Source organism: Suncus etruscus, chromosome 9, assembly GCF_024139225.1.
Source record: "Suncus etruscus isolate mSunEtr1 chromosome 9, mSunEtr1.pri.cur, whole genome shotgun sequence".
NCBI lineage: Eukaryota > Metazoa > Chordata > Mammalia > Eulipotyphla > Soricidae > Suncus > Suncus etruscus.
This window is the reverse complement of record NC_064856.1, coordinates 114,631,116-114,644,452: the sequence shown is the minus strand read 5'-3', so window position 1 is coordinate 114,644,452 and position 13,337 is coordinate 114,631,116. Positions and strand designations below refer to the sequence as shown.

At 58.2% G+C, this 13,337-nt stretch overlaps 2 protein-coding genes across 7 annotated transcripts in view; one reads left to right on the top strand and one right to left on the bottom strand.

Annotated features, from left to right (window-relative positions):
• Window positions 1–13,337, top strand: part of CD81 (CD81 molecule) — a 344,561-nt gene that overhangs the window by 285,106 nt on the left and 46,118 nt on the right. The window lies entirely within an intron of this gene.
• On the bottom strand, window positions 12,228–12,755 carry ASCL2 (achaete-scute family bHLH transcription factor 2). Its single transcript, XM_049781262.1, has one exon. The coding sequence runs from the start codon at window positions 12,753–12,755 to the stop codon at window positions 12,228–12,230; it is 528 nt and encodes a 175-aa protein (XP_049637219.1).

Below are 13,337 nucleotides of genomic sequence, written 5' to 3'. Positions count from 1 at the left end.
AGACTGAGGCAGCAGGGGAGGGTGCGGGCCTCCAGCCCCACAGGTTCCCCGGAACCTTTCCTGGCACTGAAGCAGATGTGACCACATCTGGAAAGATCTAGAACCAGCGGGGTCAGGGTGGGGCAGAGCCAGGGACTGGGTGGGGCTGGGATGGGGCGGAGTCAGAAGCGGGAGGAGTTGTGATTGAGTAGAATCAACGCAGGGGCGGGGCCAGAACAAGGGGCGGGGCCATACCTGGTCAAGGTAAGGGGCGTGGCCATGGCAAGGGGTGGAGTAAATGCAGGGGCGGAGTCAGAAATGGGAAAGGGTCGTGGTTGGGTAAAATCAACGCAGGGGCGGGGCCAGAACAAGGGGCGGGGCCAGATGTGGTCAAGGTCAGGGGCGTGGCCATGGCAAGGGGTGGAGTCAAGTCAGGGCGCCATGGCATCACAGTCCCCAGTGGCCTGTGTCCTGTGTCCCCAAGGCCCAGGGCAGTGTCCCCGTGTTCCAGGGGTGGTGGTGCAGGGTCAAGGGAGCTCAGAGAGGCACGCTCAGATGTGAGGACACCCCATTGCGTTTCTTTCCACCCCACTCTCCTCTTCGGGTGTCCCATGCAGCCTCTGTCCTTCCCACCCGCACACCCCATTCCCGTACCCCTGTGCCCCTGTATCCACATCTGTCCCCTGACCCTCCCACCATTGTGCCTCCCACCCTGTTCCCTGGCCCCTGCACCCACCATTGCTGTCCCCTACCCCTGCACCCCAACACCAAGGCAAGGCCCCCACGCCCCTGCATTGCAGTCCTCTGGAGCCCCAGGTCATTGAGGCAACTGCTCCGTTGGCCACGATCAGGGCTCTGGGCTGGAACTGTCGGTGGGCATCACTGGAGTGGGCACCGGGGAGGGGGGTGAGGTAGAGGCAGTGGGTGGTGTGAAGGAAGCTTCCCTGGGTTCCCCAGAGGAGTGTCTGGTGTCTCCTGAGTGGAGACGGCGGAGCACTGAGCACTGAGTACCGTGTCTGCTTCCCCCACAGCACCCCAAGACAGGGCAGGAAACATCTGCAGGGCCCAGATGCCAGGGAGAGTCCTGGGGGACCCACAGGGCCAATCTGAACAGACAGGCAGCTGGATGGCACCTGAGACTGGGGGTGCCCCCTTACAGACCTCCATTCTGAAAGTCACTCCTGGACCAGCCCTTCTCAGGGACCCAGCAGGAGTGGACAGACTGTGGGGTGTCCTGGTGGGTGGAGCATAAAACTCAGCCTGGTCAGGCAGCCCCCCCTGGGAGTCTGGGGTGACCCCCCTCAGGAACCCCCAGTCACCCTCCCTGCTCAGGGGTGTCCCAGCCAGTAGGCACAGGTTAGGAGGAGCACGCCCCAGGGCGCTGCCACCCTCCCGCCTGCCCCACGGGGCCCCTGCACCTGCCCTTAGTTTGCACAAATCCCTCCCGCTGGACCGCCAATTCTCGGGGCTTTGATGGTCCGGCGGTGCCCTGGGCCCACAAAATCACCATTGTCTGTGCCTGTTAATGGTTAATGGGCCCCACACCCAGCCCGCTCCTGCCCTGCACTCAGCTTCTCCCTGGCTCTGGGGCGAGGCAGGAGTCTCCCGCCCACAACCTGCAGGAAGGCCCAGAACAGAGGGGAGAGGGTGCTGGCAGATGTGAGGCTTGCCTGGGGTCCCTGGAATTCAGACACCCGAAGTGGGGTAGGTGGGGGGGGGGGATGTCTGTGGGCTGAGCAGAGAAGTTCTGACTGATTGGCCACCTTGGAGAGGTGAAGAGACAGAGGAACTTTCTAGAACCTTCTAGACACTTGTAAAAGCTTCTAGAACCAACATGCTGCAAGCTGGGGGATGGGCTCAAGACTCCCGCATGCGGTTTCCCCTGGTTCAGCAGAGAGGCAGGCAAGGGAAATCTGGGGGAGCAGGTTGGGTCAGAGTCCCCATGGCATTCTCTCATCACTCCTGCTGCTGTGAGCTCCCAGGTCCCCAAGACCCACAGTGCGGTCCCAGAGCATAGTGGGGTGCAGGGCAAAACCAGCCTCCCTCAGTGCCTCGGAGACAGTGCTCCGTCCCACCCTTCTGGGTCCCACTAGGCATCTCTCCCTTGCAAGCACATGGCCTTCCCCAGGGGACATAGAGGAGTGCTCCAGAGCCAGTGCTCCCGGGGTCTCTGAGGCTAGTGCAGATGGTGGAGTTGTGGGGTTTGGGAGGTCCCCATGACCGGAGCAGATCTGTGGGGTCCCCGGAGTGACTTGGGGGTGAGTGGGGCAGGGACACAAGGGGCAGTGATGGGGACAGAATCAGGCCCAGCTACCCCGAGGCCAGATGTGTGTTTGCACGCTCACACATGTTTGTATGTATTTTATGCGCATATATCTTTGATGTGTGCAGACCACACACGTCTAAATGCCTTACATGTGTGTACACATCACATGTGTTTGCATGTGTGTATATGTGTGCCAGGGTACATGCACTCCTAGGTTGATGTCCACTTAGGTGCATGTATGTCCATGCACCTGTGTGCCTATGTCTGTGTATCCATGTGTGTCTGTTTCTCCGTGTCCATGTGTCTGTGGGTCCACTTGTCTGTCATGTGTCACATGAGCCAGGCCCCACCATTCCCCAGAAGGGTGCACGGCACGCGCAGACACTCAGCAAGAGACACGTGTGGCCACCAGGACGCCCTGCCACGCCTGCGGGACCTGCCCTTCGCCTGCGGCGCTGCTCACACAGCCACAGCGGGCAGGTCCGGACAGACCCCGGGCACCTCCCAGCACCTGCAGCCCGAGGGAGACCGGTGGGCCCCGCCTGCCAGCACGTGCAGCCGCCCTACCTGCTGCCACAGTGGGTCCCCCAGGCACTCTCGGGGGCCAGGCTGACCAGCTCGGAGCTGTGGCAGCAGAGGACCAGGCTGGGCCCAGGGAGCAGGTGGGCAACCGAGCCCCAACCCTCACACGAGGGGTTTGGGGCACCCCCTGAGCCCTCAGCAGCAGGAAGATGGGAGTCAGCCTGTCTTGGACCCCACACGGCCTCCTGGACCTGCCACAGACAGAGTTGGTGGCATCCACACCAGGGAATGGGAACTAGGAGATTGGGGCCCAGCACCCCATCCCTGGTCCAGCCCTCACCTCTGGGTCCACAAGGGCTAGGGGGCTGGGTCTGTGCAGGAATGACCCCTCTCCAGGGCCTCCATGTCCCAGGAACTCACACCAGGGCCCCTGTGAGGATGGGCCGGCATGGGGCCCCTAAAGCTGGTGGACCTGTGGCCTTGGCTCTGCCCTCCCCGGGATCAGGTATTGGGGGGTCTCCAGGGGTGCACAGATCCTGCAGGGATCTTCTGGGTCATGGGGCTGGCTGCCCCTTCCCTGAGCCCCAGAGGAACATAGCCCTCCAGTCTCGCCCAAAAAACAGAATTAAAGCAGGATCCACGGGGCTCACGGAAACCTCGGCCCTGTCCTGGACACCACTACCAGGAACCACACCCCGAGGGCCTGGGGAGTCACTCTTAGGAGAATCCAGAATTCTGGGGTGACGGAAGGTCACTCTCACCTGGGGGTGCCCTGGGGGGCCTGGGCTTCTCATACTCAGGAGTGAATTTGGGGACCCTTGGCAGGCAGCATCTTCCCAGTAACTGGCAGGCTGAGCTGTGTGGGGATGAAGGGCCTGCCCTTCCTTCCTTCCTTCCTCCCTCCCTCCCTCCCTCCTTCCTTCCTTCTTCCTTCCTTCCTTCCTTCCTTCCTTCCTTCCTTCCTTCCTTCCTTCCTTCCTTCCTTCCTTCCTTCCTTCCTTCCTTCCTTCCTTCCTTCCTTCCTTCCTTCCCTTCTTTTTTCTTTTTCTTTTTCTTTTCTTTTTTAAATTTTTCTCTTTATTCTTTTTCCTTTTTGTTGCTTTTTATTTTATTTTATTTTATTTTTATTTATTTATTTTTTGGTTTTTTTGGGCCACACCCGGTGACGCTCAGGGGTTACTCCTGGCTATGCGCTCAGAAGTCGCTCCTGGCTTGGGGGACCATATGGGAAACCGGGGGATCGTACCGCGGTCCATCCAAGGCTAGCGCAGGCAAGGCAGGCACCTTACCTCTAGCGCCACCGCCCGGCCCCTATTTTATTTTATTTTATTGGTTTTTTTTGGGGGGGGCCACACCCGTTTGATGCTCAGGGGTTACTTTTGGCTATGCGCTCAGAAATCGTCCCCGGCTTGGGGGGACCATATGGGACGCCGGGGGATCGTTCCTTGGGTAGCACTTGCAAGGCAGACACCTTGCCTTTAGCGCCACCTCGCCGGCCCCATCTTTTTTCTTTCTCTTCTTTGTTTTTTTTGTTTTGTTTTGTTTTGTTTTGGTTTGGTTTTTGGGTCACACCTGGCAATGCTCAGGGGTTACTCCTGGCTGTCTGCTCAGAAATAGCTCCTGGCAGGCACGGGGGACCATATGGGACACCGGGATTCAAACCAACCACCTTTGGTCCTGGATCGGCTGCTTGCAAGGCAAACGCCGCTGTGCTATCTCTCCGGGCCCTTTTCTTTCTCTTCTTTCTTTCCTTCCTTCCTTCTTTCCCTCCTTTCTTTTTTCCTTTTATTTTTCTTTCCTTTTTCCTTCTTTCCCTCCTTTCTTTTTTCCTTTTATTTTTCTTTCCTTTTTCTTCCGCCCTCTTCCTTCCTTCCTCTTTTCTTTCTTTCTTTCTTTCTTTCTTTCTTTCTTTCTTTCTTTCTTTCTTTCTTTCTTTCTTTCTTTCTTTCTTTCTTTCTTTCTTTCTTTCTTTCTTTCTTTCTTTCTTTCTTTCTTTCTTTCTCTCTCTCTCATTCATTCTCTCTTCATTCATTCTCTCTTTCATTCTTTTTTGCTTGCTTTCTTGCTTTTTCTTGCTTTTCTTTTTTTTTGTTTTTGTTTTTGGTTTTTGGGCCACACCCATTTGACGCTCAGGGGTTACTCCTGGCTATGCACTCAGAAGTCGCTCCTGGCTTGGGGGACCATATGGGACGCCGTGGGATCGAACCGCGGTCCGTCCTAGGCTAGCGCAGGCAAGGCAGGCACCTTACCTCCAGCGCCACCGCCCGGCCCCCTTTCTTTTCTTTCTTCTGCCATACCTCGTGCTACACAGGGCTCTTCACTCAGAGATCACTCCTGGCAGGCTCAGGGGACCCCATGGGATGCCCAGGATTGAACCCAGGTCCCCTGTGTTACCCCTCCCAGCGCAAAATGCTAATCTTACCTGATGGTCAGACCAGCCCACATCTGGGAGGAGTCTATGGAAGGTAACAAAGGGGTTGCCTGAGGGGTGTGAGAAAAAATCAGCAAGATGCCTCAGGAGAAGGAGGCAGGATGGAGAGAGCAGAGACAAGATAGACGCAGGGCAGCTGAAGGAGGCTGTTGAAGGGTTAGCTTAGAAGCCATATAAGATACATACATGGGGGCCGGGTAGGTGGCGCTGGAGGTAAGGTGTCTGCCTTGCAAGCGCTAGCCAAGGAAGGACCACGGTTCGATCCCCTGGCGTCCCATATGGTCCCCCCAAGCCAGGGGCGATTTCTGAGCACATAGCCAGGAGTAACCCCTGAGCATCAAACGGGTGTGGCCCAAAAAACCAAAAAAAAAAAAAAAAAAAAGATACATACATGGTGGTGGTAGGAACCTTGTAATAGAGCTTCGTGTCTCCTGACTTCTACCGACTGTTTGTGGATCATTTCCTTGGCGTTATGTTATCCGTTTACCGAACCCTCAGACCCCCCCAGGCCAGAGAAGTTGCAGGCACCTGGGCAGGCCGAGAAAGGCCTCACCATCCATCCACCATCATCCACCACCATCAAGGACTTTTATTAATTTAATTAATTCAACAGGCTGTATGCAAGGCAAACACTCACTCTCTCCTCTGTCCTTTCACTCCAGGCCCAGACCCCACTTTTCTTTTTTCTTTTTTTTTTTTTTTTTTTTGTTTTTGGGTCACACCCGGCATTGCTCAGGGGTTACTCCTGGCTGTCTGCTCAGAAATAGCTCCTGGCAGGCACAGGGGACCATATGGGACACCGGGATTCGAACCAACCACCTTTGGTCCTGGATCGGCCGTTTGCAAGGCAAACGCCACTGTGCTATCTCTCCGGGCCCGACCCCACTTTTCTGAACAAACCCCACAGCCCAAGTGAGTCCTTAGTGTGGTCAGAACCCCAGAATCTGTCTGGAGTTTGGGGAGCAGGAAAACCCCCACAGGGACCCTGGAGACCCTTGCAGGGGCCAGAGATGGGTCTGAGCAAGTTCAGCCAGAGTCCTACACAGAGAGGAGACAGGCATCTGAGCCCCAGACAGGGAGACGCGCCAGAAAGGGCTGAAAAGGTAGGACCATGTGTGCTGCTGGGCCACACCCGGAGGTGCTTGGGGCTCGCCCTTGGCAGGACTCAGGGACCCTGAGGTGCCAAGTCAGCGTGTGCCAGGCCAGTGCCAACCTGCAGTGCCTGTGCCCAGGGCCAGAATTCCACCCTCAGCACCGCACTTCCCCCTCGAGAGGTGGGGCCGGGCTCCTTCTCACCCCTCGAAGTCCGGAGGGCCCAGCGCAGTGGGGTGTCACTCAGACCCGGGTCCCCTGGAGCTGCCAGGGGCCGGAGCCTCAGAGGCCAGGCTGGCAGGTGTGGGCAGTGGAGCTTGGACTTGGGAGAAGGGCACAGCGTGTCTGTGCGTTCCTTTGTCTGTGTGGCAGTATGTTGTCTTAACAGAAATTAAAGAGTCTTAGTGTTGTAGTGGGGATGGTAAGGCCTTTCTGGGCTTGACCTGGCTTCGGCTGCCCCTACGGTCTGGCGGGTCTGAAGGTTGCAGGGTGAAGGCGGAGAATTCCCAAAGCAGTCAGAGGAAGTTCCAGGAGTCGGCCAGCTTTATTTCACGGTCCCTACCGCCCTGTACACCTCCTCTTGGCCTCTAGACTAAGCCTTTTCCTAGCAGTTACTTCTCTACTCCTTCTGGCTCTCTCGGCCTCTGTCTCCCTTTCAGCTGCTTTTTCCAGGCTTCCTAACTGGCTTCCAGGCTGGCCAACTCCCTTTGGTGATGTTCCTGCTGCTGCTTCTTTGATGATACTGAATTGCTCATAGTGAATCTGATGCTGTATCTCTGATGGTGATGATGGCTCTCTCGATGATGCTTCTCTCTCTAACTCTCCTTCTTACCCCCCTCTCTCCCCCCTGCAGACTCCTCTACCTGCCCATTCCAGGTGTGGGCAGTTCTGATCACTCAGGTGGGATAAATAAGAAGTTAGGGGAGGAGATACCCACAGCAGAGTATGTTCATGTCTGCCTGTAAGAGTCTGTGTGTCGGGCCCGGAGAGATAGCACAGCAGCGTTTGCCTTCCAAGCAGCCGATCCAGGACCAAAGGTGGTTGGTTCGAATCCCGGTGTCCCATATGGTCTCCCGTGCCTGCCAGGAGCTATTTCTGAGCAGACAGCCAGGAGGAACCCCTGAGCACCACCGGGTGTGGCCCAAAAAAACAAAAAAAGAAAAAAAAAGAGTCTGTGTGTTAATAAATAAATATAAATATAATATATTTAAATAAATATAAATATATTTTATTATATATATAAATATAATATATATATAAATAAATATAAATATATTATATTATATAAATATAAATAAAAATATAATAATGTAAATAAATAAAACAAAACAGGTTGTGTGCCTGTGTCTGTCCATATGTCTGTGTCCATGTGTCTATGAGTGTGTGTGTCTCTGTGTCTATATGTCTGTGAATTTATGTGTGTGCCTCTATTTGCCCAAGTGTCCATGCATATGTCCATGTGTCATGGTCTGTGTCTCTATGTCTCCAGGTCAGGTGTCTGCATGTCCGCAGGGTCTTCTCGGTGCTTCTGTAGGACCAGAGGGCAGAGGCCGTTGGACTTAGGACTGTGGGGCAGTAAGCAGCTCCCCACATCCTCAGGGCCTATGACTGCTTCCCGGAGCTGTGCTTTTAGCTCTATGACCCCATACAGACCCCGGACCCTCCACCCAGTCCCCCCAGATACCAGTCAGTAAGGGGGTGGCCAGAACACACAAGAATCCAAATGTGCTTGGACACTGCCCGGGACCCCCCACTCAGAAGGGCCGGGGCTCCCACAGAACAGACGGGGGCCAGGCCAGAGCACCCACTAGCTAGAGAGGGGTACCGGGGTAGCCAGGACAGGGCAGTATGGGGGATTATTTCCCAGATTCCCAGATCAGGCCCTTGTGATACTAGTTACAGGGTGACAGCACAGCCCCCAGACCTGCACAACCTCAAGCCCACAGATCCGCACACCCTCAGGACTCCCACACCCTCAGGACCCCCACAGGTTTCCAGTGCTGACTTAAGGCAAGGCTCCCCCCAGAGACACCAGTGCTCCCTCCAGGCTACCCCTGGCTCCTCTTTCCCTGCCTTTGGGGCCTGTCCTGAGCTCTAGGGCAACCCTTGGAACCCCCCTGCTGGCTCTGGGGTAAGCATCGCACTGTGAGCATTATGTTCCCCTGCACCAACCCAGCTCCCAGGCTTCCTGGGACCCCCGTATTCTGTCAGCAGCAGATGCAGAAGGGAACCCCCTAGGTATAGCCTAGGGCCCCCCAACACCCCGACATTCAAATGAGACCCACAAGGTGGCTGCCACTCCCTGCAGCCCTGGACGTGTGAGCTGGTCCCATGCTGGGATTTGCATATTGGGGTGGCCGGGCAGTGGGTGTGGAGGGTTCAGAGCTCATCGGGGGCAGCCAATTTGGGAGCCCTTGGTCATGGGATCTGAGGTGCACCCCAGGAACTGTTCCTGCCCAGAGGATCTCAGCCACCAGGGTCCTGGCTGCCCCTAGAAGGCCATTGGTTTTTAGGATTCTGGGAAGCGCTGGCAGGTTCCATATAGGCACATGTGGGGACCCTGAACCCTGTATTGTTCAGAAACTGTTGGAGCTGTGGCTTTCATGGAGTTTGATGTACTTGGAAGGGGATTAGGAGACAGGTGGGGGACAGTGTGGAGGGCCTTGTGGCTATGTTAAAGGTCCTTGGTCTATGTCTGGGGCCCTTGGGCTGTTTTAGGGGGTCCTTGGGCTATGTTTAGGGCCCTTAGGCATGTTTAGCGGTTCCCCACTATCCCAGGCATCTCTCTGCCCTGCCCTCCTGTGACCCCTTTCCAGCCACTCCTTCCCCCTCATTGGCCCCTTTCACAGTGTGGGTCCTACAGAGTTGGGGTATGCTGGGGTCTCATGGCCTTGTGATGCTGCAGCCCTGTTTCTCTCTCTCTCTCTCTCTCTCTCTCTCTCTCTCTCTCTCTCTCTCTCTCTCTTTGTGGTTTTTGGGTCACACCTGGCAGTGGTCAGGGGTTATTCCTGGTTCCATGCTCAGAAATTGCTCCTGGCAGGCACGGGGGACCATATGGGATGCCGGGATTTGAACTGATGACCCTCTGCATGAAAGGCAAGCGCCTTACCTCCATGCTATCTCTCCAGCCCCGTTTCTCTTTTTATTTATTTTTTGTTTGTTTTTTGTTTTTGGGTCACACCCAGCAGCGCTCAGGGGTTACTCCTGGCTCTACGCTCAGAAATCGCCACTGGCAGGCTCAGAGGACCATATGGGATGCCAGGATTTGAATCACCACCTTTCTGCGTGCAAGGCAAATGCCTTACCTCCATGCTATCTCTCCGCCCCGAGGCCCCGTTTCTTACACTCATAGGTCAGGCCGGTTACCGGGAGCTGCTGGGTGAGACAGGTGGAACAACAGAAGACACACAGTGAATTCAGGCATGGCACAGAACCCTGGGGACAACCTGCACCTGGGCCCCGGAAACGGGGAGTGTGCACAGGGTATGATGAGCACTGAAAAAGGAGTGTGTGCATGTGATGAGTACTGAAAAAGGAGTGTTGCAGGCGACGCTCAGGGTTTACTCCTGGTTCTGCGCTCAGAAATCGCTCCTGGCTTGGGGGACTATGTGGGACGCCGGGGGATGAAACTGCGGCCCATCCTAGTTTAGCGAGTACAAGACAAATGCCGTACTGCTTGCGCCACTGCTCTGGCCCCTCACTCTGTACCTCTTGCCTTTGGCAGATAATTTGCTCTGGGTACCAGAGTTGGTCCCTCTGCGGGCACCACGGTATGGCAATGCCAAACGACGATTGGTCACACGCTTCCCCATCACATGATGCCCATGATTCCCTTTGTGAGGCTGGCCTACCTCTGATTGATTAGCTACCACTTGTGTCTGTCCCTCTGCTCTCTTAAAAGGCCCAGCAGAATGGTGCAGGGTATCGGGTCTGGCCCCAATATGCCTGGGAGCAGGAAACCCTCTGGTCTGGGAAAACTCCTCGTCCTGACCCGCAGGCCTCCCAAAACTTAGGCTGAGCCACTCCACCACTGGTTCTGGATAGAGGTACCCCAGGCTATACCCCACTTCAACAGGGATATGGGCTGAGGAGACAACTAGGATTCAGGCAGCGAGCGTCACACAGCCCCCCTTTTCTGCAGGAAAGGGACCTCATTGGACCCTGTTCCCACCTGCCTCCTGGGCTCTGCCTGGCACTGTGCCCCCCTCACCCTGACCAGCATCCCCAAAACTGATCTGTGGTAGGAACCTTCTCTGGGAGCAGCTCCAGTCCCTCCCCAGAGCCCCCCACTGCAGCCTGGGCAGGACCCGTGTCTGCTGGTGCCAATCGCCTGCCCTAATGCGTAGCATGGCACTGCCGGACTGGCACCGATGGGACTGGCAGTGCCTGAGGCTGGCATGCCGAGGACTGGCAGCAGAGTGCCCAGCCTCACTCACTATTTCTGGCCCACAGCAGCTCCCATAGCTGGTACAAATGGAAACTGCTCTTTCCAGTGTGTTCACGCAGCGGTCTGGGTCTGGGAACAGGACACCCCGTTTTCCTCCTGCGGAGTCCCTGGGGAGCAGCGCTGCCTAACTGCCTCCCCAAAGTGCTCCAAGGTCCTCAAGTTCCCTGCCAGCAGCCGGGCAAAGGCTCTCTCTTGGGGATAGGGATCCCACGATGTTCCTATGCCCCTGATGTTCCAGCCACCCACGTGGCCCCAGTGACTTAGGAGTCCGGTCCTCAGCCAACCTGAGGCGCCACCTCCCACACTTTCAACGGCCCGCTGGCTGCTCCCGCTCAAAGAGGGGGGACCTTCAACCCCACCAAGGCTGCCTCTGCTCAAAGCGGAAAGATCTACCGACTTTCAGCCTCATAATAAAAGTTCCTGAACCCAACTTCAAAGGTGCCGTGGCCCCGGTCAAAGGTGGAGGCAAGATCCGCCTTCTGGTCTGGGGTAACAGGGGTTCCCCAGAAACTCAGGAGGACGCACCCTGCAGCCAGGCACAGCTGCCTGACCACCTGGGGCCCTTCTTGAGGGGGGCACAATGATCCCCTACTATGAGGTGCCACACTTTGCCCTGGACCTCCAATTCCATTCATTGGAGGTGCGCCCCAGCTCTCTAAAAGGGGAACCGGCGGTAGAGACAGGACCCCCAACTCCAGTTCGGTGTAGTTGCTGTTTTATTGGCGCGGTAGGTGGGTGAGTCCCTAGCTCTGCTGCCCCAGGAACACTTCAGGGGTGCGGGCAGTCCCCGGGAGGGAGGTTACACGGGGTGGGCGGGGCAGAATCCAGGGGTTCCAGTCTTGCTTGGCACGAAAACGCCGTGCTGGAGCGCCCAGGTCCCCAGCCGGTTAACGGGCAGCATAAACAGTTCCTCCAGAGAAGTCTCTACCTTGGGAAAGCGCCCAGCGCACGGGGACAGGCGGTGCCCATCGGGGAGAGCGGGGAGGCAGGCCCTTTGGGATTAGGCCGGCCAGGGCTCCACTAGGTCAGGCGGGACGGCGTGGGGTGGCGGCCAGCCGGGCGCGCCGGGACTCGCTGGTGACTCGGGTGGCCGCGAGTTGTTACCTTTGCGCGCATTGGAGGTGCCCAGGGCGGGCCTAGGAGTCAGGGGGCCCCCTGCACCCCAGCCCTAGCCCTTTCTACAACCGGCTCCGAGCTGTTGATTTGCAATGCAAAGTCACCCCGCCTCCCGGATCCGCCGGCCCTGGGGCCTCCAGGCTCCCCAAGTCTCCCCCCTGGGTCGGCAGAGCGCGCCGGAAGTGTTGCAACCGCCGACAAGCAAGCGCTCGGTCTTGCTCGGGCTTGAAAAAGTTTGGGGAGGAAGGAGGAAAGGGAAGGAAGGAAGGAAGGAAGGAAAGAAGGAAGGAAGAGCGAGCGAGCTAGAAGGCCGGAGAGACCCCTGGCGCGTCGGGCTCCAAGTCCCGGGTTTTGGAGAGGGGCGCGCGGGGCGCTCAGTACACCCCCAACCAGCACCAATCCAGGAGTTCGCGCTCCTCGGGGCTCAGCTCCCCACGACTGGCGCTGTCGTCCGACAAGTAGTCCGAGCCCGGAGACCCCGGGGAAGACGAGCGAGGCGAGGGCGAGGAGGCGGCGGCGGCGTCCGGCCGTGCGCCCTGGGCGCGCGCGGAGTCGTGCTCGGCCAGTTGGCGCTGCAGCGCGCGGATGTACTGTGCGGCCGAGCGCAGCGTCTCCACCTTGCTCAGCTTCTTGGTGGCACCCGCCAGCGGGACGTGCTGCCGCAGGGCCTGGAACCCCAAGTTCACCAGCTTCACCCGGTTCCGCTCGCGCTCGTTGCGGCGTGCCACGGCCGCGGTGCCAGTCCCGACGCCGGGCTCGGCCGCTCCGGGCTGGGGCTGTCGCCGGCGGCTGCAGCGCAACAGCTCCGGGGCCCCCGAGGGGCCTCCTCGTCGTCCGGGGCAGCCGCCTCCGGAGACGCCTGGCACGGGGGGCGCGGTCCGGGGCAGCGCGTCGCAGTCCATGGCTCTCGCATCCACTTTGGGCGCGCTGCAAGGTTGGCGCATGGGATCGCCGCCCGGGTGGCTGAAGCCTGGAGCCTGAGCACCCCACCCACGACGGGAAGCCCTCCGGCAAGACGCCCTCGAAGCGACCCCGAGGGCGCGCGCGTGCCACCCACTCCCGATCTGCCTGGAGCCCCGGGGACTCTGCAGGCGGCGGTCGCCGTGCGCGCCGGGAACGTGGGGCGCTCGTGTCTGGCGGGTGGCTGAGTTTTAAGTGTAGAGATAACCCTCCTCGCCGCGCCTCCTTTCCCACGCCCTCCCTGCGCGCCTCGCCCTCGCCTCGCCTGCCCCAGACAGACCCAGCCCACCCCCACCCCCCCGGGCGCCCCTGCCTGCCTGGTTCCAGGGCGCACGGACTGCCCGCAGGCACCTGGAGAGCTTCCCCAGGCCTCCAAGCCCCAGACGCAGCTGTACTCAGGCCCAGCCCGGTGGCTGCCCGCAGGTTCCGAGTGCGTGCGCTCCCCCAGCAAATTTGGGTTTGGTTTTTTTTCCCCCCAGCTGAACCCCTGGTTCACCCGGGGTTCCGAGTTGCATGCACTTCCA